Source organism: Artibeus jamaicensis, unplaced genomic scaffold, assembly GCF_021234435.1.
Source record: "Artibeus jamaicensis isolate MK-2021 breed Jamaican fruit bat unplaced genomic scaffold, CSHL_Jam_final contig_685, whole genome shotgun sequence".
Taxonomy (NCBI): domain Eukaryota; kingdom Metazoa; phylum Chordata; class Mammalia; order Chiroptera; family Phyllostomidae; genus Artibeus; species Artibeus jamaicensis.
Genome location: NW_026521924.1, coordinates 20,482,694 through 20,505,841, shown reverse-complemented (window position 1 = coordinate 20,505,841; position 23,148 = coordinate 20,482,694). Strand labels below are relative to the sequence as shown.

At 48.6% G+C, this 23,148-nt stretch overlaps 1 protein-coding gene across 2 annotated transcripts; it reads right to left on the bottom strand.

Annotated features, from left to right (window-relative positions):
• Positions 1-1,091: 1,091 nt before the first annotated feature.
• On the bottom strand, positions 1,092-22,393 carry LOC119063156 (lipopolysaccharide-binding protein-like). Of its 2 annotated transcripts, none has more exons than XM_053671013.1 (16): positions 22,327-22,393; positions 18,408-18,657; positions 17,606-17,720; positions 16,114-16,242; positions 15,144-15,299; positions 12,954-13,017; positions 11,727-11,790; positions 10,455-10,546; positions 8,796-8,972; positions 7,650-7,820; positions 6,040-6,107; positions 4,420-4,465; positions 4,065-4,128; positions 3,120-3,196; positions 2,151-2,215; positions 1,092-1,402 (listed from the first exon to the last, which is right to left on the bottom strand). In XM_053671013.1, the coding sequence occupies exons 2-15, from the start codon at positions 18,529-18,531 to the stop codon at positions 2,171-2,173; spliced, it is 1,392 nt and encodes a 463-aa protein (XP_053526988.1). In that variant the 5' UTR covers positions 18,532-18,657; positions 22,327-22,393; the 3' UTR covers positions 1,092-1,402; positions 2,151-2,170. The 2 variants fall into 2 exon arrangements, with proteins under 2 accessions (XP_053526988.1, XP_053526989.1); XM_053671014.1 differs by having other exon boundaries at positions 18,408-18,630; positions 22,327-22,362.
• Positions 22,394-23,148: the final 755 nt, after the last annotated feature.

The following is a 23,148-nucleotide window of genomic DNA, read 5'->3' as shown; positions in this document are numbered from 1 at the left end:
GGCGGGGCTGAGGCAGAACTCGGGCTGTCTGGCCTGTCTGTGTTCCGTACCCTGGTGACCTCCCCTGCAGGCGCGGGCATTCTTCCTGGCCGACGGGCTCCACTCCGCCCCGCTCCTGGCTCCTAGCTGAGGTGCCCAGAAGTCAGGGTTCCTTTTCTGCCTTGCCCTTTCAAGATACACTGAAGGACTGTCCTCTGACTTCTGTTTGCTACTCTTGTCTTTATTTTTTTTAAAGATCTTATCTTTAGAGAGAGGGGAAGGGAAGGAGAGAAACATGAGCGTGAGAATGAAATATTGATCAAGTTGCTTCTTATAAGCACCTGGACCACTGACCGAACCTGCAACCCAGGCATGTGCCCTGACTGGGAATGGAACCGGTGGCCTTTCTGCTTTGTGGACTGCCATTTTGCAGGATGATGCCCAACCAACTGAGCCACAGTGGCCAGGGCCCATTTGCCACCTTTAGTTTGGTGGTCACAGCTGCCTGAAAGGGTGCCAAGAGAAGGAATCTGAGTCCACTTACAGGTTGCGACTGACTCTGGCTGGGTGGCTTAGTTGGATTGTAGTTTCTTACACCAAGGGGTTGCCGGTTCTATCTCCAATCAGAGCACATGCCTGAGGTTCTGGGCCTGTCCCTGGTTGGGGCGCATGCGAGAGGCAATGGATCAGTGTTTCTCACATCGCTGATGGTCTCCCTCTCTCTCCCTTCCCTTCTAAGTAAATAAAACCTTTAAAAAAAGATAAGGCTTTGAGCTCACTTTCAACTCCTGCTCCCTTAACTGGGATATCAGACGACAGGTACAACTTAGGTGTTACATGTTTTAATCTTCAGCAGGATGCTCTGGGCTGCTAAGAAACATGTAGGGGTGTGAGGAGGAGGAGGAGGAGGAGGAAGGTGGGGCAGGGTATCCTGCAGTCAGGTGTGTGTCTTCAGGTGCCATAGGCTCCCTGGTGACTGGTGGCCATGGGGACAGGGTGCTCATGGTGTTACTTGGACAGGCACTGGCCTGGAGCAGGTCTGCCTCAGGCCGGCCTGTAGTGTGTGGGTTCTTGACTCCATGTAGGACAGATTTCACAACACAAATCCAGGCGACCGAGAATGCATTTATGAAGGCTGGGGAACAGCGAGACAGGAATGACAGGGCGGACGAAGTAACAGGAGAGAGTCTAGGCGGTATTTTGCTGTTAGCTCACGTGGAAGTCAGAGAAAAGGGGGCCCTGGAGACAGGATCAGGGGCTAAGCCCAGGTCAAGCTGCTGCTGCACACTGTTCTGGTTGTAAGTCTCCTTGGGACCTTCAGAATTTAGGAGGAAGTAAGAAGTTCATGTCCGAGAAGGGGCACAGGTGTGCTCTAGGGCAGGGGTCTCCAATCTCTGGGCCTCTGACGGTTACTGGTCTGGGCCTGTTAGGAAATGGGCCGCACAGCAGGAGGTGAGCTTGAAGGTGATGCACTTGAATCATCCTGAAACCATACCCACCCCCACCCTCATCTGTAGAAAAACTGTCTTCCACAAAACTGGTCCCAGGTGCCAAAGCTCTGGGGGCCGCTGTCCAGAGTGAGCCCTGCACTGCAGCCTCGTTCTGAGGGCTTTCTGTCTTTTTTTCTGCAGGTGAGACTCTTAGGGGACAGTTCAGCAGAACCTTCATTAGTTTTCCAATTGCATTTTAATACACTGATGCATCAAAATGGGCACATAGGGGGTTTGGGGAATATTCTTTGGTCTGTTTTTCTTTTATCTGGGGCCTGTCCGGGTTTTAATGGTGTTTTTGTTTGCTTCCTTGACTTAATTTGTCCTTGAGTTTAGCTGGTGCAAAGGACACTAATTGGGTCTTTGTTCTTTATTTTCCCAGGCCAGGGAGATTTAAGCTATGTATTCTCTATTCTCTTAGTCAGGGAGGAGGGGTACAAGCCATCCACTCGCAAGTGTCCTTGGGTAGGGGAGAAAGTTCTTGCAGTTCACCAGCTGGCTGTAAGTTGCTCCAACTGTTTGGCCCTGTTTGATTATCTTGTCTCAGTTTCCCCATTCCACTTGCCCAGGACTTTTCCTGGCTTCTTACTATCCTGCCTCAGGGGGAGAGGAAAGGGAATGGTCACAGCCCCTGGGGCCCCTCAGGGTGGCAGGGGAGGCCCCTGCTGTGGTGTCACTCACGCCTCCACCACAGGTGCTCCTCAGTCTTCAACCTGTTTCATGTTGGCCCCAATGAGCAAGAAGTTCTGGAGAGAGGGCAAAAAGGGCAGACAGGAACCGTCATTTGCTGTGCTGCATAGGAGCTTCCCGGAAAGGGAAATGTATAGGGAGAGGCAAGTTCTCAAATAATAAAAACGAGGTCAGTGCAAAAACCAAGCCCTAGACTTCTATCAAAGGAGGCCCTTATAAAACACTGCTCTTATCAGCTGTCTTCCCACCCCTCCAGCCCCGCCCCCGGGGATATTATTTGCATGTCCTAATAGGCTAAGCTCTGGGTCTCTGGAAGACATCCATGAACCGCTTCCTCCACAATGCTTTCCTCCCAGGAGAACAATGTACATTTGGGTACTGCTTGAGGGGACTCCCCTCACATAATTTCTGAAATGCAGCCCTGGGTTACCTTGGGGTAAGAACGTAGGAACAGTGGAGACACTGTGATAGTACTTCTGGATTTGCATGGTAAAGTGTAGTGCGGTTGTCTCATTCCCCTGCCCCTGGTAAGTAAGTTCCTTCCAGTAACAGGCGTGGTCAGTTTTTCCCCAGGATCATCCCTTGCTACCATGGGTGGGAAGGCTGATCAGTGGCCGAGTAGGGACTCTTAACACCATCAAGGACATTCAGGGCTTCTTCAAGTGGCCCCTCTTCAACCCGGAACCGTTGCATCTAATCTGACCTCTTTGTACATTCTGCTGTGTGTGGCTAATGGGCCTTGTAGATGTTCACTCAATATGTTGGACCTGAATTATTGAGAACTGAGCTATTTTACACGAAGCCCAGATTTCAGATCATCAAAACCTGCTGTTGATATACTAGAATTAAAAACATTTTTTCCTGTGTAAAGCAGGTCTAGGATGTAAGTGGGAGTTGAGGGTACCCTCTAGTTATTCACCAACCTTGAAGCACCCCGCCCAGGCCCCACTTCTTACTGACCTTGTGGATTCGGAGCTGCAAGCCATTGAGGTAGATGTCCCTTGGCAGAGGAAATGGGAAGCCCTCCGCAAGCTTTGCTGGAAGATAAATGGCAGAGAGGTGGGCTGGACAGGAAACACTGGTGGCGGGGGGTGTGAAAACCCAGAACATCGCGTTTGCAACTAGCCAATGAGAATGGGCCAAGACACGTGGTAGGCTGTTGAATGCAGGGCTGTTTTGAGGGGGGGAGGGGGCAGTGAGTATAGGCCAACACTTGGAAAATGCAGGCTCTTTAGGAGCTGACAGCCTCTTGGGTTTCTATCAGTCCTTTTGAGAGCCTTCCCCCAGTCACCACCCAAAGTGGCAGGGCTGGGCCACGCAGTGTCTATATATAGGGACTCATCCCCGAGGACACTATCTCCCCACTGACTCTTTTCCACAGGTCAGTTTTGCTGTTCTTATCCCTTAGTTGTAAAAGGCAGATGGTGAGGCCAGTTGGAGAGGGCCCTGTCCTGGGAGGAGGCCTGCTGGCTTCTCAGGCAGCCGCTGTCCCAAGTACTACTTCCATCCCTGTCCCCCCAGCAAGTCAGTGACCTAACCTGGCTCAGGACTCAGGCATGTTAACTGCAGGTGTTCTTTCTCCCTGTGCCACCTGACACACTTCTCCCTAGGCCTGACTCCTTGTGCCTTGGGGCTCGACTTAGCCCTTACCTCCTGGACTGACCTCTAAGTTCATGTTCAGTGCCTCCTTCTAGTTCCCACAGCCCCCTGTGCTTCCTCCTATTGTGGTATTTATCAAACTTAATGTATGCCTTCCCAACGAACTCCATGAGGGCAAGGCTCATAGATCGCTCGTACCCCAGCCAGCTTGGAAGACAGGCTCGGCTTGTGGAATGAGTGACCTGTAAATCTGACAGCCAGGCTATAATTCATCTTTTGCCTGTGGCAGTCAGCAGCTCTGCTTACCATTGACAGAGGGGTATATGAGGTAAGTTGCATAGTAATTCAAGACAGATTCCATCAACTGCTCCTGGAACAGAGGAGGGGCCAGAGCAAAAGGATCAAACAAGACATGAATGAAAATGAGTTCAAGGACACCGGCTGGTGTGGCTTAGTGGATTGAGTGCGGGCCTGTGAACTGAGGGTCACCGGTTCCATTACCAGTTAGGACACACGCCTGGGTCGCAGGCCAGGTTTCCAGTAGAGAGTGTGTGACAGGCAACCACACACTGATGTTTCTCTCCCTTTCTCCCTCCCTTCCCCTCTCTCTAAAAATAAATAAATAAAATCTTAAAAAAGAAATACTGAGAAAACAACTCACATTTAAGAAATCGATGTTGGACTGTATCAGTTCCAATTTCAGCTTACTGTGTGGAGAAAAGAGGGGCGTGGTCAGCCCGGCCCCAGCTGTACTTTTCCACACCCCAGGGTGGTGTGCAGCCTCTGTGGGCAAGGGCGTGTCAGGGGCTAAGCACCAAGGGTCTCTCCGCAATCAAAAGCTTTAAGCATGCACTGTGACTTAAGAGGTGACATTAAAAAAATAGTGTAATCTGAGCACCTTTGATAAGTTGGAAGAAATTATGATGACAAATATTAATGGGAGAAAGTGGAATATAAAATGCAATGCACTGTATGTTTCCTGTCATATAACTGTATGAAAAAAGACTGGAAGGAAACATGAAATTATTAAGAGTGATAATCTGTATGGGGCAAAATTAGGGGTGATTTCTGTTTATACTTTAGTAATTCCTTTTTTTTTTCTCGCCATGAGCATGGATTATTTGTATAATGTGGGAGTGGACAATAAAAATAGAAAAAAGAGGTACTACTAATGATAATGGCAGGCAGCTGGCAGCCACTGGGGGGACTCCACCTGGATCACTGTCACTATAGAAGCTGAACCCCAATTCCCCACATGGATCCCCCTCTTAACTATCTTTCCTTTGATCCATCCTGGTTCTCTTGTTCAGGAATCCTCCTTCCCCTGGACAGATGTCTGCTTTCTGCTCACGGGGCAGAGATATTTTAATAATTCCTTAGTAAATTTTTGGGTGCAATCCTTTACTTACTTCGCTGCCTCCTTCCTCATAGCCTAAGCCCATGGCTGTCCTCCCCCATACCACAGAGACCCCCCCCCAAGCCAGGTCTATGCCTACACTCACATTGGGGACCTCTCAAAGCCCCAAAGGCTCATCGTTAGCTTCTCTATTTAAAGACTGCTTTAGGAGATATTTATTTTAATGGGGTCAGGGCGCTCTGTCAGCCAACAGGCATCCAACCCTGAGGCCAGGATTCATTACTGGGGTGAATCCATTGTACCTGTACTTCAGCAGGGATTAGCACCCAGAGTGGGTGAGCTGAGGGGCACATGTGGGGGCTGTGGACAGGGGTCACCACTAGCCAAAGTACCGGCCCTGGGCTGGGGGGGGGGGGCTGTCCAAAGGCCGAACTCTCCACTGACTCATTGGTTAAATAAATACTTGCTCACAGATTGGGTATCTGGGCAATGGAGCAGTCAGCAGTGGCTCAGGGGCACCTTTAACACTCCATCCAAAATCTCCACTTCCTGATGTGTAATATTGACAGTTTTTCTCAACCTTGTATGTAAAGTCCTTGCAAACACCTCCAATTGGACTGTCATTCTTAAATACCCTCTTTGCAGAACAGTCAGTTCCTTCCCTGATGCCTGAGAAGGGGAAGTGAGGAGGCCATAGTGATAGGGAGGGAACCTGAAGGTACCTGACAACTTTTCTTGACTTCTGGCTTTTCCCCTGAGGCCTTGTCAATATGCCTTTTCCAGAGGGGGGCACCAGATTGGAGAATGAACCCACCCCAGTGGAGACCTCTGTTTGCCAGGGGCAGCTCCAGCCCTATCACTGAACCAGACTAGACGCTCTGACCTCTCGCCCACCCCATTCTCCCCACACCCATGGCCTCTTACCTTCCTGGGGTCAGTGAGCCCCAGATCCTGTTGGAGCTCACACTGATGGTGGCGGAGATGTTGGTTCTCTAGAAAAGCAAAGGACAACACCCATATTCTCAGGCTACATCAGCATCCTGTCAGTTCCTAGTCCAGGAGACGAGTCTCCAGAAATAGGAACCACAAGGCCAGAGGCAGCTATTCAAGCGTGATGGACTGGGGATGCGGGATGGCGGTGCCTCCAGAGCTGCCTTGACTCGAAGACAGGTGAGCTGAGATTTCAGAGGTCTCCATCTTTTTTTTTTTTTAATTTGATTGACTGATTGATTTTAGAGAGACATTGATGTTTTTGTTTCCCTTATTTATGCATTCATTAGTTGATTCTTGTATATGCCCTGACCAGGGATCGAACCTGCAACCTTGGCGTTATTGGAACAATGCTGAAACCAACTGAGCTACCAGAGCAAGCAGAGGTCTCCATCTTAATGGAAGAATCAAGAAGGGAGAATAAACCCAAATTAAAACCACAGAGTATTTGGATCGGGAGACCACCCGCCTATGAGAACAACCGAGCTTTGGAGCAGACTAGGAGAAGGTCAGAGAGTCCCTAAGCCCTTTTCATATACGTGATTCGCAAATGTTTCCCCCCATTCTGTAAGCCACCTTCTCACTTTCTTGAATCGTGGTGTCCTTCAAAGCACAAAAGTTTTTATTCTAATGAACTCCAATTTACCTATTTTTCATTTTGTTGCTTGTGTGTTCAAGCGATCTGAGACAGCTCTGCCTAACCCAAGATCATGAGATTTTACTACTGTATTTTTTCTGAAAGTTTTATAGTGTTAGCTCTCACACTGAGGTCTGTGATCCACTGGGAGTTAATTTTTGTGGATGGTTTAGGAGAAGGGGCTGGTTCCGTTGTTGTGGATACGCAGTTGTTCCAGCACCATTTCCTGAGAATCTACTCTTTCCCATTTAATTGTGTTGGTCCCTTTGTTGAAAATCAATTGACTATAAATGTGGGAAATTAATTCTGGATTCTGAATTCTATTCCATCCCTCTATAGATCTGTCCTTGCACCAGTACCATACTACCTTGAGCTCTATAGCCTGATAGTATGTTCTGAAATAGGAAAGTATGAGTCATGCAACTTTATTTTTTTTCAAGATTGTTTTGGCTATTCTGGGTCCCCTGAATTTACATACGAATTTTAGGATGAGCTCGTCATTGGGCCAGTTGGAATTTTGATAGGCATTGTGTTGAACCTATATATCGATGTAGAGAGTATTGCCACTCTACAAGTTCTTTAAAGTTTATAACGTCTTTAAAAATATAATTTAATGACTTTTATTTATGACAATTTAAATAGTTATGCTTTAAACAATTTTCTAAAGGACACACATAGAATCTTCAACTCAGCTGGAGTGAATGACATTTAAGGTTTCTCACAACTCTGAATAACCGTGCCCTTGGGAAGCCTGGCCGATCAGACCAGAGGCCCACTTATACCTCCAGTGGAAATAAGTAACCTCCAGCATCTATCAGCTGGATAGCCTCCCAGCCTTTCCACAGAGGGAAGGGCTTATACCCACGCCAGCAGGACCCTTAGCTGCCCCAGCCAGGGTCAGACTCACCACCCTGAGTTGGAAGAGTAGCTCTCGGTCGAGGGAGTCGGGCAGGAGGGTGAAGGCCTGGATGTTTATCACTGGCACGAGGGTCACATTTCCAGGGGTGAACATGAGGCATGGAGCTGATTCAGGTGACACCTCAAGCTCTAGCTCCATATTAGTGTACAACTTGGCCAGCTGGAGGAAGAGGGCAGAGACTCAGGAAAGGGCAGGAGACAACCAGAAGGACCCAAAGCTGTATTCTAATGGAAAGGGCTAGATGGGTAGATTCCCACAGTTCAAATCCCTAAGGGCCCGAAACCACCAGCAGCAGCAGCAGCAATGTCACAGGATGAGGGAATCACATTTTCCCGAAATGCAACCTGGACAGCGTCTCGGCTGAGGTTCCCCCTCGTCTCCCACCCATAAGGAGACCTCTGAATGGAGGTGTCCAGGCTGGGAGCGCCGATGTGCCTGTCCACAGTGGGGGTGGGGTAAGGGCAGGGCTTGAGTCCTTGGCTGCTGAAGCTCCTTCTAGAGACTGACAAACGCCAGCCCTGCTCCAGGCCTGGTCTGGCGAGAGTGCCAGGGAAAGCCTGTGTGATTGCCTACATTCGGGTCTGGAAGATCATGCGTAGGACTTCTGCCTGGTGTGTGTGGCCCTCTTCTAATAAGCACACTTGGCTCTTGCCCGCGCCAGCTTGGCTGAGATTTCTCAGAGCTACCGTAGCGTTTACCCGATCTGCCCGCCTGCCCCCGCCCTTCACAGGTGTCCGTCCTGCATCGCAGTCTGAGGACTCTTCCACCACCTGCTCCTTCTCGCCTTTGTCTTTCATGGGTGTTTCCCTAATAAAACTCCTCTGAGTCTAATGCTGCCTTGGCATCTGCTGCTTGGAGGACTGTGGGAAGAAAATATCAGGCCAGAGTCTGTCTGGTGTTTTAAAGTACTGCTAAGCATAGCTGATACTATTGTGTGTTAGACACCAAGCGCTGTATGATTTCTTAGAGAACCCCTGGCGTCCATGTGCACAGAGAGGGAAACTGAGGCACAGCCTGGCCTTGACCTCTTGTTGGGCAGGCTCCAAATTCTACATTCTTCCCCTAGCTTCTCAGGGCTCCCACCGTGGGTCTACAGTCCTACTTGGTGCTCTCTCCTGGTTACCCCTTACTCACGTGCTCACTTCGGATGGTGAAGTTCATGTGCCCGGCCTGGTAGTAAACCCAGCTGGCTGTGTTGAAGACGTATTCGGAGACTGCAAAGTAGATCATGAGGTCATGTTCCTGGGGCAGCTTGATGGGCGGAGCATCAAAGGGGGCCTTGGTGTGTCTGCCGTGGCCAGAGAATTTACCCTGGAGACAGAAGGACATATCAGTCACCCAAGGTCCCTGCCAGTGAGGGGACCTTGTCAGGCAGCCGTCAGGCAGAGGCACCCAGAGCCTGCCTGGGGGAGGCCTCCTTGTCCAAGGTGGTGGCCAGAGTGGCGGTTCCTCTGCAGAATGTGGGGTTGGGAGTCCTGAAAGATTGCCTCTGTCCCCTCAATATCTAGGTCCTGACAGCTGCCTGAAACCCCTCTTCAGTGGGGAGGCATGTCCTGTGTTCTCCGTGGCTCAGGAGGTGGGACAGGAAGCACAGTTGGTGGTGAAGAGCAGGGACTCTGGAGCTTAACTGAGTGGCTTTGAACCCTGGTCTGCCTCTTCCTACCTCTGCAACCTCAGGCAGGTTAACAACTGCCCTTGTGCCCCACCCTCCCCACCTGTATGATGGGGTTGATGCTAACAGTTCCTACTTCACAGAGGTCGTATGAAGGTTAAAGACGTGAATATTGAACAGCACCTGTGACATAGTAAGGAGCATATGTGTTTCTTCGATAAATAAAAGTGGAAGAGGTGGCCCTCCAGGGCCTAGCTCAACCCACAGGGAAGCTGTGGAAGAGACAGGAATGAAGAGGGGGCGTCACTAGTGTCCTGTTGCTGTTGTGACAAAATTACCTCCACCTCCATGGCTTGAAATTGCACAGATTTATTCCCTTAACATTTCTGCGGGGCAGAAGCCGAAGTTCAAGATGTGAAGGCTAGGCTCCCTCTAGAGGCTTCAAGGGTGAACGTGCTTCCTCATCTCTCCTTCCTTCTCAAGGCCCCTGCACTCTTTGGCCTGCGGCTCCCTCCCTCGCGGCACCTCTTGCTTCACTCCAGCTTCTCACTTCCACTGTCACCTTGCCTTCCGTCCCTTACCTCGTACCTCCTTTTTATAAGGATCCCCATGATTATAATGGGCCAGAATAATCTTGTCATCAATATCCTTAATTTAATCACAGCTGCAAAATCCCTTTGGCCATGTAAGGTGACATAAACATACAGATTTCAAGGATTAGGATGCGGGCCTATTAGAAAGCCATTCCTCAGTCTTCTATTGGCGGAGGCAGATAGTATTAGCAATGCTACCCCACAGGTGTGCTGTGTGCCGGGCACCTAATTCACATCTCACTTAATTCCTATAGCAGTTTTATGAGCTAACGTTATTATTATTCCAATTTAATAGAGGCTCAGAGAGGTGAGTAATTCCTCCAAGGTTCTCCACCACATAAGTGATAGAGCCCAGGTTCAAGGTCAGGTCTTCTGGACTCCAGACAGATTTACCATGTTAGTTCAGAGACCTTGTTTCAGGTTTTGCCCTACAGTGCTGAGTACTGCTCTGTCCACCGTGGGCCCTGGTTCTGGATGTGGATGGAGAGGCAGGTGAAGTGGGGAGGGATGGCAGGCGCTGACCTTGGGAAGTGGAGCTGGTTTCCTGCCAGGCCTCAGCTCCAAGGCCCTTTTCCCATAGCCCCTTACCTTGAAGGGAATGTCCAGGCCTTCTGAGGTCACCTGGGGGGCTCCCACTAAACAGTAGTTAATGAAAGCAACCTGGTCAATCTTCAAGGTGACTGTGGAATAGGAAAGAGGCAGCATTGTGAACAGGGCAGCAAAACACAGTTGTGGAAGTTGCACGTTGAACAACCCCAGGAAGCTCCGTTCTCACGGACTGTAGACTTTGGAGAATGGAAATGGGCTGGGGCATATCCATGGTAGCTTCGGTCACAGAGAGAGTACTTCATTCATTCATTCATTCACAGTCATTCACTCATTCAGTATTTACTGAGCACCTGCTGTATGCCAGGTGCTATGCAAAGGGCTGATGAAACGGCTGAGTGAGACAGTCTGAGCTCCTGTCCTCATGGAACTCATAAGTCCAGGGAAGAAAATAATCAGATATTCAAGGAAATAAATGCACCATTGCAAGTATATTAGGTGTTAGGTAGCAGAAGTCCATAGGAGGATGCCAGCCATCTAATAGGAGTAAAGTGGGAGGTGGCAACCTGACTTGGACAGGGGGTCAGGGAAGACTTCCCAGGAGAGGTGTTGCTGTGGCTGAGATGTGCAGGAAGAGCAGGTGTGGACTGGGTGAAGGGGGAGAGGTGGGGAGGAAGGACACTGGAAGAAGGAATGACATGTGCAAAGATCTTGTAATGTTAGAGAGCACTGTGTATCAGAGGAACTAAAAGGGACCAGAGAGGCTGGCCGAGCCGGGGAGGGGAGCGAGATAAAGCTGGAGCTGGGGGGTGTGGCTGAGCCAGACCATGAGGGGCCTTGTCTCCAGCAGCTAGGCTCAGCATTCTCAGTCAGAGGAGTCTTTGGTAGATTTTTAGAAGAGGCGGAGACCTGACTTAGTGTGTGATTGTAAAAGGTCCCTGTGGCAGGTAGGGGTGCAGGGCTGGGAGGGCCCCCAGCCCTGCGCAGGGAGCTCAGAGCACCCCTGTTTTGTAAAAGCAGCCAGTACAGAGCCAACACATGATTCTCTCATGTATTCCTAATTTTCTTCCCACTTTATGCTCCTGGCAGGTTTCCGAGTCACCACCCTCAATCACCTTATAGAGCAAACTACACTCACCCCCTCTCCTCCCACCACCCTGAAAAAGATGGTTGCCCCATATCTAATTCTGTAGGATGGACAGATACTCAATGGGGAAAATTCTCCCAGGGCTCTTGGTAGGTCGTGCTTCCAGGGATATTGGGTGCTGTGGCATCTGACGGCACCCAGGGGACTGAGTTGGGGGGCATCCCAACCTGGCAGAGTCCGGAGGTAGGGCTTCAGGTGTGAGGTTGTTAACTCCTCGACTATTTCGCAGATCTGCCAAAAGTGGGTGAGAAAGCCAGGTGAGTTCTTCCTCCCATCCTCCTCCGCCACCACACCAGGAGCCCTGCCTTGTGTCCCCACCCTGGGTAAGTATGTGAGGGGAGGGACAGCACAGTGAAAAGGGAGAAGAGACTGCTACCCCCTGTTCACACTTGGTCGTTGTCCCATTTGGGCCAGCCTCTCACACAGGTGGGCCCAAGTTAAAAGTTCCTGCGCTTTTCTGGAACCCACATTAAAAGTGGGTGGTGGTCAAGTCGGCACTACTGTAGGGTCTGCTACTGGTCATGGCCTTCTTGGGGCTACATGGCAAGAAATGCAGTACATAAATGCCCATGTTAGAGAGCAGAGGGACAAAGTGGAGGAGCTTCTAGGTGCCAGGGGAAGCTCTTGAGTCAGAGGCTCCACCACCCCATTCCCCAGGCCCTTTGCTTCCTTTTCCTGCTGAAGTTTCTGGCCAGCAGGGAATCCGCAATGGACCATGGTGTTTGGTCTGTAGGCAGTACTAACTATGGCCAGCAGAGGGCTTCAAAGCAAAGCCAAAAGGCGGGGTCACTAATCTGCTTCGTAAACCAAGACTACAGCTTCAAAGAGCTCAGAGGCTTTTAGTCTCCCGATTTCCTAACTTCTGCTATTCCAGCACCATCTTTGATGCTCCAGGGGGTGCCTCAACTTGCCCCAAGATACACAAAGGGTAAATGTAAGAGGTACTTCTTTGCCTCCACGACCAAGGTTTTTTCCAGAGTTGGGAGATACTGAGGGCCAACCTCAATACTATTCTCAATATGATGCATTTTGGGGCAGAGAGGTTTTATTTAAAAAACATTTGTGATTGATTTGTTTTGGATTTTAGTTCTTAGATCACTGGGGGTTGATTTTTGTGTGTAGTATGAGGGAGGGGTCCCAAAATCACTTCCCCATATTGCTCTAACATTACCTACACCCAGATGTCAAACCCTCTGCCAGTTTCAAATGTCAATTTCGCGTATGTGACCATAACACTGGGGGAAGCTTTGAGGTTTGCCTTTACACAGCAAACGAGGAAGGTTTTGCTAAGCAAATTCAGATGGCAACCTACTTTGGAGACAAGGCTGTTTCCAAAGACCAAAAATACCCCTGCCAATGATTCTTAACTGCAAATCTGCATATCCTTTGTTTACCTTTTCCTCCGCGATCTTTTTGAGCTTATTTTCAATAACATTATGGAAGAGGTTCAGGAGCCAGCTGGAGAAAAAAGGAAGGGGGTCAGGAGCCAGCTGATGATTAGCTGAGACCCCCAAGAGGAGGGCTATCCACGGACTTGAACTTTCTCGTGTTATCCCAAGGAGGGACACAGCCAGGTGAATTTAATCCAAAAGTAACCCTTGGGTACTGGGAAGCCCTCACTTTTCAGATGGGCAAAAAGCTAAATCTTCGTTCATATGCTGTGTTGGTAATAGTGGGAAGAAATAGACACTTTTATACCTAGCTAATGGCAGGAGAAACTAGCAAACCCCAGGGAGGGTAATTTGTTAGTATATATTAAAATGAAAAAATGCACATCCCATTTTAAGAATTTATCCTATAATTTATTTCAAAATGATATTATGCAGAAAGTCACTTTTATAACATTGTTTGTAATAGTGAAAGAGTGAAAAAAACCTCAAGCTAAAAAAAGTGTTAATAAAGGACTGATTATTATATTTTAGTGTCTTCATATAATGGAGTATTTTGAAAATGAAACTCTTGTGTTCAGGTGTGGAAAGGCTTACAAAGGCATTGTTAAGTGAGACAAGCTAGGGATGTAATTCTGTTATAGCACGCTACCATTTCTGTCAAAAATAAAAGTGTGCAATAGTTAACTGTTCAGGCATAGACTCTCAGAGAACGAGATGTTAGACGCTGTTAATATTGGTTGTTCTGCAAGGAGAGCTGGTTGGTGAGGCAACCAGAGTGGGGAAACACTTTTTTCATTCTGTACCCTTTGCCCTTTTTGAATTTGGAACTATGCAAATAAATCACCTATTCAAAAACATTTACATTTTTTAAGGTATAATAAGGAGAGTAAGACCTATTCTTTGCACCCTGCAAAATCCACCAAACAACTTCTGGCTGTTTAGATATTAGTCATTCACTCACTCATTCATTCAACAAACATGCCCTGAGCACCTCCTACCTGCTAACCTGGAGCGAGGTGTTGAGGGACGTTGCTGAAAAACCTCATGGAGCTCAGGCTGGGAGTCTAGCCCACTTCCAGTATAGCTGCCCACTGAGAGCCCCTCCCAACCACAGACCCCACTCTGAGGGTCAGGCCCAAAAGAGAGCTTCTCACACTATTGGGGGTGAGGGTGAGAGGTTGTGGGAAATAAGCGAACTACATTAGTGGAACTACTTCTGGTAAAAAATTTTTTCTCCCATAAAGTTTTCTTTACCATTTGATGGTTGCTGATTGGATGATTGGTGGTATGTATTGAAATGTGTGTGTATTATAAAGGGATGTGGTAACAGCAGACACAAGTGCTTCCTGGGGTTCTGCAGAAAGCATCCTGGGGGCTGACATCTACAGATTCTTCTCTCAAGCCTTTTGCTCTCTGGCTGCTGGCCAATGAGAGGCTCGGGTAAGAAGAGAGAGGAGTGGGGGTATTTACACCCAGGTCCTCCCTGCCTGCTGAACCACTATACTCCGGTCCCAGGGCTCTTCTTCTCCAGGGTTCCAGCTCTTTCTAGGCTCTGGTAACACCCTTGCCTTCCCTCTCACCTTCAGCCCTGGGGATGGTAATAGCTCCCTGCTGTTGCTAGTCTCTCTTGAATATTCTCTTCATTAGACTTGTATCACCTAAGCCTTCTGAACTGCCCTCTGTTTCCTGCCAGGATCCGAGGGATGCAGTGCCAACCAAAACAGTCACCCAGGAGACTGCTATCATTCATTTGAAATTCACCGAGCATTCACTCCAGGCAAGTCACTTTGGAAAACTGGAATGCCATTAAAGGCAGTCTTGCCCAGGGGTGAGCAACCCTTTTCTTAAAAGGGCCAGATAGTAAATATTTTGGATGGTGCATGCTATATGGTCCCTGTTGCAACTTCTCAGTTCTGCTAAAACAGCCTTAGAACATTGTAAACAAATGAGAGTGGCTACGTTCCAATGAAACATTGTTTGCAAAAACAGGTGGCTTACTGGATTGGGCCCAGAGGCTTTAGTTCACTGATTTCTGATCTTTGATGAGTTAAGAAATTACTGGTTTCTGATGAAGAGTTAAGGTATCACCGATTTCTTAACTCTTGCCCTTCTGGCCCATCAGGGACATCCCCTAGGTGAGCTGGAGGCTGAGGCAGTTCTGACAACTTCCAGCAAGTGTATGGGGTGACTTACCTTAGGCTTCCGGAAATGTGAATGCTGACATGGCCTACGGAGTTGCTACAGTGGGTCACGGAGGCAGTGGGTCGTCCAGACTTGTCTTTGCCCAACTTCAGAGAAACCGAGATGGAAACGTCATTCACGCTCAAATCAAAAGTACCCTGTAAGGTGCTGGTTGGGAGAAATGGGAACCACATGGTGAATAATCAGTCACTTCCAGAAAGAGGAGCCGGAAAACGGCAGACCCAGGTTAATCTCCCGGTTCCCCATTAACAAGCCGCATATGCTGGCTGAGCCATGGTAACCGAAAAATAAAAAGGCCTTTCAAGGTGAGAGGCAACAAGCATCTATTTGAGATCAATAACAATAGCTATTCTGGAAGCATTGATAATTCAAAAGCCCAAGTAATGCTTCAACTAGGGGACAAAAGCAATGGGTATTTGTGAGAAAGTGAAGGGGAACAATTACACAGAAGGATGGCATTTCTCCTAGTGAAGATGTAACATAGTGATGTTAATTCTAAATAATGCTTTTCATTTCCAGTCTAGGCATCATCAGTCCGGTAGTCATTCTACCTGCTTTCTTGTTATCTTTGCAAACAGTTCTTCGGCGTACGAGATTGCTCTAGGCCCAGGGCGAAGGTTCTGTTGCCCTGTTTTAACGTTGCAAAAGTTGGAGACACAAGATGTGCTAGGCAGTTTCTCTGGCATGGCTGCTCTGACTCTGTTTTTAAGTGGCTTCATTTATATTATTCTGACAGCCTCAACTTACCATGAACTAAGACAGCCAGTGTTTACCGAGTATCTCCTATGTGCCAGGCACACTAAAAACACTTCCCATCCATTGTTTCATGTGATCCACAACTGCATGTGAGATAGATCTGGTCCTTTATAGACTGGACATTTAAGAATCCAGAAATGGAAGTCCAGGGCAGGAGGACTTGCCCTTGCCCAGAGCCAAGAGACATTCTAACCCCATTACTTACATGAAAGCCTTTTTCACCTTCCAGTTCCCATAGACGGACATGTAGTTATTGGACAGGGAGGCCGCGATGCCTTGCCCTGGGAGCAGACTCAGATGGGAGTTCCCGAGTTGGAAGTTACGGATTCCCAGGCTAGGGAAGGAAGGCAGACTATTTAAACCCGGAAAACCCAGGGGCACATCAGTCCTCTGAATGAGTTCCCTCCAGACTCTCACACTCTCTTTCCAATTTATTTATTGACTTAAACCACAGAGGACAAACCACAAAGGAAGCCTTCCCCAACCTTCAAGACCAAAGACCTTCCTATCGTCTGTGACACCTGCCCCCATTAGCTGCCCCTGTCTGTCTTGCTCACTCGACCTTCACCACTGACCCCAGGAGGAGAGGACCCTGTGAGCTGGCTTTGCATGAAGTGTCCTGTCCCCACAGATGGCACTGGGCTCTCCCAGGAGGCAGCTTCCCCTCTCTGCTCCCCACACTTCAAATACAGATCAGAGCTCACAGTTTATGACTGGGATCACCCACTGGTGATCTGTGGGCCATACATATGATTGATATGCTACCAATAGGCTTTCCCTGTAGTGTTCTTAAAATTGGAATCAATCGAAATGAGGAAATTTCATTGTAAAAATATGAAGGAAACACCCCATCCCCCAGAATTCTGGTTTCTCTTGAAAAAGTCGAAAGACAATGTTCTTATTTCTTTACAGCATCAGTCCCTGCTACAGGGAATAGCAGCCACCCCCTAATGGCTTTGCCTAATGATGTGGTTTAGGGATATCGGAAGGGGTGTCGCCCTCTAAGTAACCTGGCCTGGGGAGCACGCGTGTGTGTGCGCGCGCGCAAATTTAAAATAGCTCCTCTTTGCCGACTGTGTTCAGGAAATTGTCTCCAGAGACTTGGGGAGGATTCCAAGAGGCAGCCTTTTCTATCAGTGATCTCCAAGGGCTTATTCTGGACACCGAGGAGACTGGGGAAGAAAAACCCATGCAAACAAGGAATGGATGAAAAAGAGTAAGGAGTGAGGAATCCAAGACGGCATATGTGAAAGCTGGAGGGAGACTAAGGTCAGTTAAGTCTTGGGGAGGGAGATGAGGAACCAGGACTTGTTCACCAGGGACCAGGAGTCCCCTGCTCTGCTCCTCACTGGGGATACACGTGGATGCTATCCTCAAGGGATGGCATGCAAATAAAACGCAAATGGGCTCCAGAAGGACTCTGGGTCCTTGCCCTCTAACAGGCTCCGGAGGCAATCGGGAGAGTGCCAGGGATTCCTGGTAGAGCAAAAACTCAAGGTCACTCTCTGCAGAACTGACCTAGAGGCTGGTGAATGGTTTCCCAGGAAAAGCATAGCACCTTTCAGAGGTCCCACAAGAGCTGACTATGGTCCCTTTCCTTTTAGTCCAGGTGATGACCCCATGTTTGTCTCCCTCCCCCATGACCTAAGGTCCCCATTCTCCCTCCTCCACTGCCCCGTGCGTGGTAAGGACTTCACCTCCAGCACTGATAGCTCACGCTTCCTATCAAATCGGCAGGGACACTTCCTGACAAATCGGGCAAGTTGATAGTGGAAAGCTCCTTCTTCAGGATGGCCATTCCATATTGGTGGGCTGTGGGCAAATAGAGGGAGTTAGCTTGCTTGGAGGTAGCTAGGCAAAACCGTTGAGTAATCAAGCTTTGGAATCACAAGGACTGGGATTGAATGCAAGATTCACCACTTACTACTGGTGTATCCTAAGAAAGTCCCTTAAATTCCCTGAGCCTCAATTCCTCCACATGTAAATGATAACTAATACTAACAATACTACCAACCTGAAATTAGATTGTGAACTCAAAGTGCTGGGTAAATGGCAACCACTGTTATTTATTCATTCGACCAGATCGTGGAAGTGATGATGGAATACAATGAAACTTTTAAGGAAGCATTTCCATCTGTGTGGTTAAACTTTAGGGTTTTGGATGTGTTAATGAACCACAGTAACCTGCTATTGCTTGGGCTATATGTCAACAATGCAGAGTCCCAGGCCCAATCCAGTCAATCCTGGGTAGATCTTCACAATTGTGTCCCAGCAATTCTAACGTGGGTGGTCCATAGACCACCCCAGGAAAAGTGCTGACCTAGTCCTACCCTTAACCTCTGGTGATTCAAGTTGAGGAAACAATCCCAGGGGGTGAAATGCCCAAGCTTTCTAAGCCAGGGAGTGATACAACCTAAGCCTGTGATTTTTTTTTTATCCTGGTTATACCACTCGATTAGGCAATGATGGGCCCCCAGAGGAATGACCAAATCCACTTACCATATTCCAGGCCTTTTCTGGTGATCCTGGCCACAAACCCAGGGTTCGAAACCCCTTCTCCAAGCCTGGAGACCTCTGGCAGCAGCAGCAGGGCCGCTACCACACAGTATGGACTAGCCATCATCTCGTCCTCAGCTTCTTCCTGGGCAGAGGTCAGTCAGGGTCTCTTTGTAGGAACCTCCCTTTCTGGAGGTGACAGCTGAGGCTGAGGTCCTTATAAAGCCTGGGGCCACAGGAAGAACTGAGGCAGCTGGGAATGAGGGCGGGGAAGGTTCAAGGCTTTGGAGCAGCCTAAGCTGCAGCAACTTGAGGTGGATGGGGAGAGATTGCTTATGAAACCATTTGTGGTTTATTTCTGGTCATAGAGTAGCAGAAACAGCGCTGTAATTTCTAGTTTCTTTCTCTTCCAAATACTGCTTGGAGCCGAAAGAGCCGCCCCACCACACCTCTCTCTAGCTGAACACCGTCCATTCATTCCCTGTTATCTACAGACTGAAACCTAAACCCCCAGCCTAGCCAGCCAGGAAGGCTACCACAACTTGGCTGCAAGGCACTTCTCCAACCGGAGAAGCCCCAACCCGCCAAGCCTCCACTTCGGCTCTGCTGGATGGAATCCACTGTTCTCCACTTACATCAAGCAAGACTATCTCCATCCAGCCCGCAAATACGACCAGTGGATTCTGCAGCTCTAGGCTCCAGGAAGTTTTGGATTTTCTCTTGCCTACATTGTTTTTCAATCAACTTGATTGAGGCATACTTTGTGGTTAATCAAATGCACACATTTACAGTTCAGTGAGTCTTGGCCCACGTCTGCACCCATGTAACCACATCGTAATCAAGATAAAAACCATTGCTATCACCCCAAGAAATTCTCTCGTGTCTCTTTCCAATTTCCTTCCCACCCACTATGCCAGGAAGCCACCGATTGCTTTCTGTTACCCTTGGCTCATTCTAGAACTTCATGTAAATGGAACTACCCAGCATGGATGCCCTTCTGACTGGCTTCTTTCAGGCAGCATCAGGTTTTGAGACAAATCTATGTGTTTTGTGCATCAACAATCTATTCCTTTTCATTGCAGAGTAGTATTCCTCACAGTGGTGTGAACAATTCTTTTGTTGTATTTTAGATTTTCTTCATGGGAAATACGTTCATGGCTAAAAAACCAATCAATCCTAATAAGATGTGAAAAACTTCATGCTTACCCACCTTTTGCATCTTCCCAGTTCCTATCCCCTCTTCATCAATTCAACACGAAATTCCACTGTGATAAGCTTGAGGAGGCATGAGAGGTGCTTTGAGAGTTTATATTCTAGAGCTTACAGGAACACAGAGAGGGAGCAATGAAGAGAGTAGAGGTGCTCGTGTTTGGTTTGGAGGTACGTGTAGGAGTTTGGCAACGGAGAGAGGGAAGTTCTCCTGGGCAGAGAGAATAGCACGAGCCAAGGTATGGAGAGAGCACTGCACATTTGAGAAGATGCAAAGAAACACGGGAGAGTCAAGGGCGAGGGGAGCAGAGGGAGGGCCGGGGGTGGAAGAAGTGGAGGCAGAAACATGGGCGGGGCTCTCCTCTTGAAAGGCCGTTATTCAGTCCTGAAGTAAACACATGGAATAGTTTTCATTTCCCAGTCATCGATCCTCCTTCTGTCTTTAGTTCTTCTTCCTGAGCAGGAGGCTCGCATCATGACATCTCAGTTCTGATTCCATCACTGTCTGGCCATGTTTGGTTTAATCTAAGCTTTGGTCCTGTCCATGTAAACTCTCGGCCTCATATTCTTACCATTTTCCCTTCATTCTTGTGCAGGCTTCCATTGTTTTCATGGCTTGGAGTGAGCAAGCATGGGTGTTCATACATGTGCATGCATGTATGTGTATACATGTGCACATGAGGTAGTCTTCTCTTTCATGTACTCCTCCTCTCTCTTCCCAGCTCTATTCTAGCACTGCCTGGGGGCTGGGGGTGGTATCCTCTGTGTTTATCTCAGTGTCGGTGAAGTGGCCCTGGCCGAGGGTCATTGCCACTCACCAAACTTGATGTTTGTCAGCCCAGGGTGGGTAAACAGAGCCCCCATCAATTCCAAGCAGCTCTTGGCAAAGATCAGTCCCTGGGAGAAGCATCCTCTACCCAAAGCCCCTTATTTCATGTCCTCAACCCTAGGCCTATGGCCGGAATTGAGTCCCATGTTCCATCCCTTTGGAGAACGGCCTCTCAGGAAGTGGTCCTTGTCTCTTGTTCGTCTGCCTAGTGCACACGGCACCCCTCGCCAATGTTCTCTTCCGCTGCTCTGGGTCGCTAGGGATGCTCGGCGGCCCAGGCTCAGCTAATGACCAAGTAGGGAATGAGATGTCAATCTGCCTGGTGCAGAGTTCCTGCATCTTTAGGAGTGGTTTTCTTGGGAGCTTTGATTTTATTCAGGGGAACCAACCAGTAGGGAATGAGTTCCCCTTTCCCATAGGATGGTATTGGGGAGGGATAGCTAAGGGTCTTTCTTTATAACTTCCAGGGAATAATTTAATCAAGAGAGTGGTCAGGAGGCCAGCAGCAGTTGGGGATGGAGCATATCTACATTAAGGGGGTCCAGAGGGTTGGACCCTGGAATGATTTAGGGGGCAGAACATCACCTGTTAGGGCTGCCTTAACAGGGTACCTCAAGCTGCGTAGCTTCAACAACAGGAATTTATTTTCTCACAGTTCCAGAGAGTAGACCTCTGAGATGGAGGTGTTGGAGGCCCAGGCCCCTTCTCAGGGCTGTGAATAAGAATCTGTTATGGGGCCCTGGCTGGTGTCGCTCAGTGGGTTGAGCGTGGGCTGCAAACCAAAGGATAGCAGTTCCATTCCCAGTCAGGGTACACGCCTGGGTTGCAGGCCAGTTACCAGCGGGGACAGGGACACACAAGAGGCAACCATACACTGATATTTCTCTCCCTCTCTCCTTCCCTTCCCTCTAAAGATAAATAAATAAAATGTTAAAAAAAAAAGAATGTTATGGTTCTCTTCTCGCGCTTGCGGAGGTTTGCTGGTAATCTCTGGTGTTCCTTGGCTTGTAAATGCATCACCCTGATTCTCCCAGCGTGTGGGTCTGTCTCCAACTTTCTCCTTTTGTAAGGATGTCAGTCCTACTGAGTTAGAGACCCACCCCAGTGACCCATCTTAACCACCTGTGTCTGCAAGGACCCTATTTCCCAACAAGGTCACGTTCTGTTACGAATGAGGATGGCAGTTAAAGTCACGGTGAAGCAGAGATTTGAGTCGGGGTCCCTTGTGACTGCTTCTTCAAGATCCTGTATCTTATTCCCAAATACAAATAATGCCATCAAGTTTGCAGGGTTCTTATGAAAATTAAATAAGATAACGGTTGGAAAAGCACTGAGTGCTGAGCCCTGGCAGTGAGGTCATCCATGTGGGGAATTCCCCTGAGCCGGCTTTCTGAGATATCGGATTTTTCTAGAAGCTGAAACCAGCAATAAAGAAAAACTTCTCATTGCAACTTTCACTTCCTCTTTGGCCAAAACTTGAGGTCAGGGGCAGGAAATGGGAAGCTCATATTTCTAAATTCAAGAGCTCAGGGCTGAAACTATGCCTTCCAGCTATTTTTACAAGACCAGTGGGCCCTCCAGGCATCTCCATCGTGTCTGATTCGATGTTACCTGGGGCTGCCCTCCCCGCAAAAAACTGCCCTTCACCCAAATTCCTCTTCTCCCATGGGTAGGGCGCTCACTCCAAACTGTGAGCACCCAGCCTTGGCATTTTTTCTTCCCTCCCTAGGTGGGACCACTTGACCTCTGTCTCGGGTCCATCCCGATACAGTCTACAAGGATGTTTAGCCTGTAGCAGGAGCACTGTACCCATCCCCGGTTCATTGTCCAAGCTCAATGCCATTTATCTGTTTCTTCCAGGATGGGGCTGAAGCTCTGGCTTACCTGATCAAAAATGTCTTCATAAGGCTCTGGCTGCTGTAGCTCAGTGGATTGAGCACGGACCTGCAAACCAAAAGGTCGCCAGTTTGATTCCCAGTCAGGGCACGGGCACAAGCCTGGGTTGTGGGCCAGATTCCCAGTGTGGGGTACATGAGAGGTAACCACACATTGATGTTTTCTCCCTTTCTCCTTCCCTTCCCCTTTCTCTAAAAATAAATAAATAAAATCTTTTCAAAAATAAGTCTTCATAGGCAATTTCTGTACATGATAAAAATGGTACAAATGATACAAAAGGGAGAAAAATACCTCCCCCCCAGCCCACCCCTGCCCCCAGTCCTCCAGCTCCCTTCCCCAGAGACAGTCAGTGTCTTTCTCATGGCTACTGGGAATCGAACTGGCAACCCTTTGGTTCCCAGGCCAGCACTCAGTCCACTGAGCCACACCAGCCAGGGCTACTATTTCTTCTGTGAGTCTTCTGTTCACACCTGCTTCTGTTCCCAACCTCTAAATGTTGACGAGTCTCAGGCTTTAGCCTCAGCCTTCCTTTCTTCTCTCACTTCCTAGGTGACCTCATCAAATTTTTTGGCTTTAAATATCTTCTACACGTAAAAGACCCCACATGATATTTCCAGCTCCGACCTCTGCCCTGGGCTCCAGACTCAGAGCATCGAATTCCACCCAACACCTGCACTCGTATGTCTAGTAGGCATCTCAAACGGCTCCACCACACACCCATCCAGCAATGAAGCCAAATACTTCGGGTGAAGAAGACACCGCTCCAAGCCATTAGGAAGTCCTACGGTTGCTAGTGGCCGCAATCTGACC

Coding starts and splice junctions, on each gene's coding strand:
- LOC119063156 (XM_053671013.1), bottom strand. CDS start 18,531: ATGATGGCTAGTCCATACTGTGTGGTAGCGGCCCTGCTGCTGCTGCCA. Junction 17,721..18,407: donor CAGAAAAGGCCTGGAATATG/GTAAGTGGATTT, acceptor ATTTGCCCACAG/CCCACCAATATGGAATGGCC. Junction 8,973..10,454: donor GCCTGGACATTCCCTTCAAG/GTAAGGGGCTAT, acceptor TTCTGTCTCCAG/GGTAAATTCTCTGGCCACGG.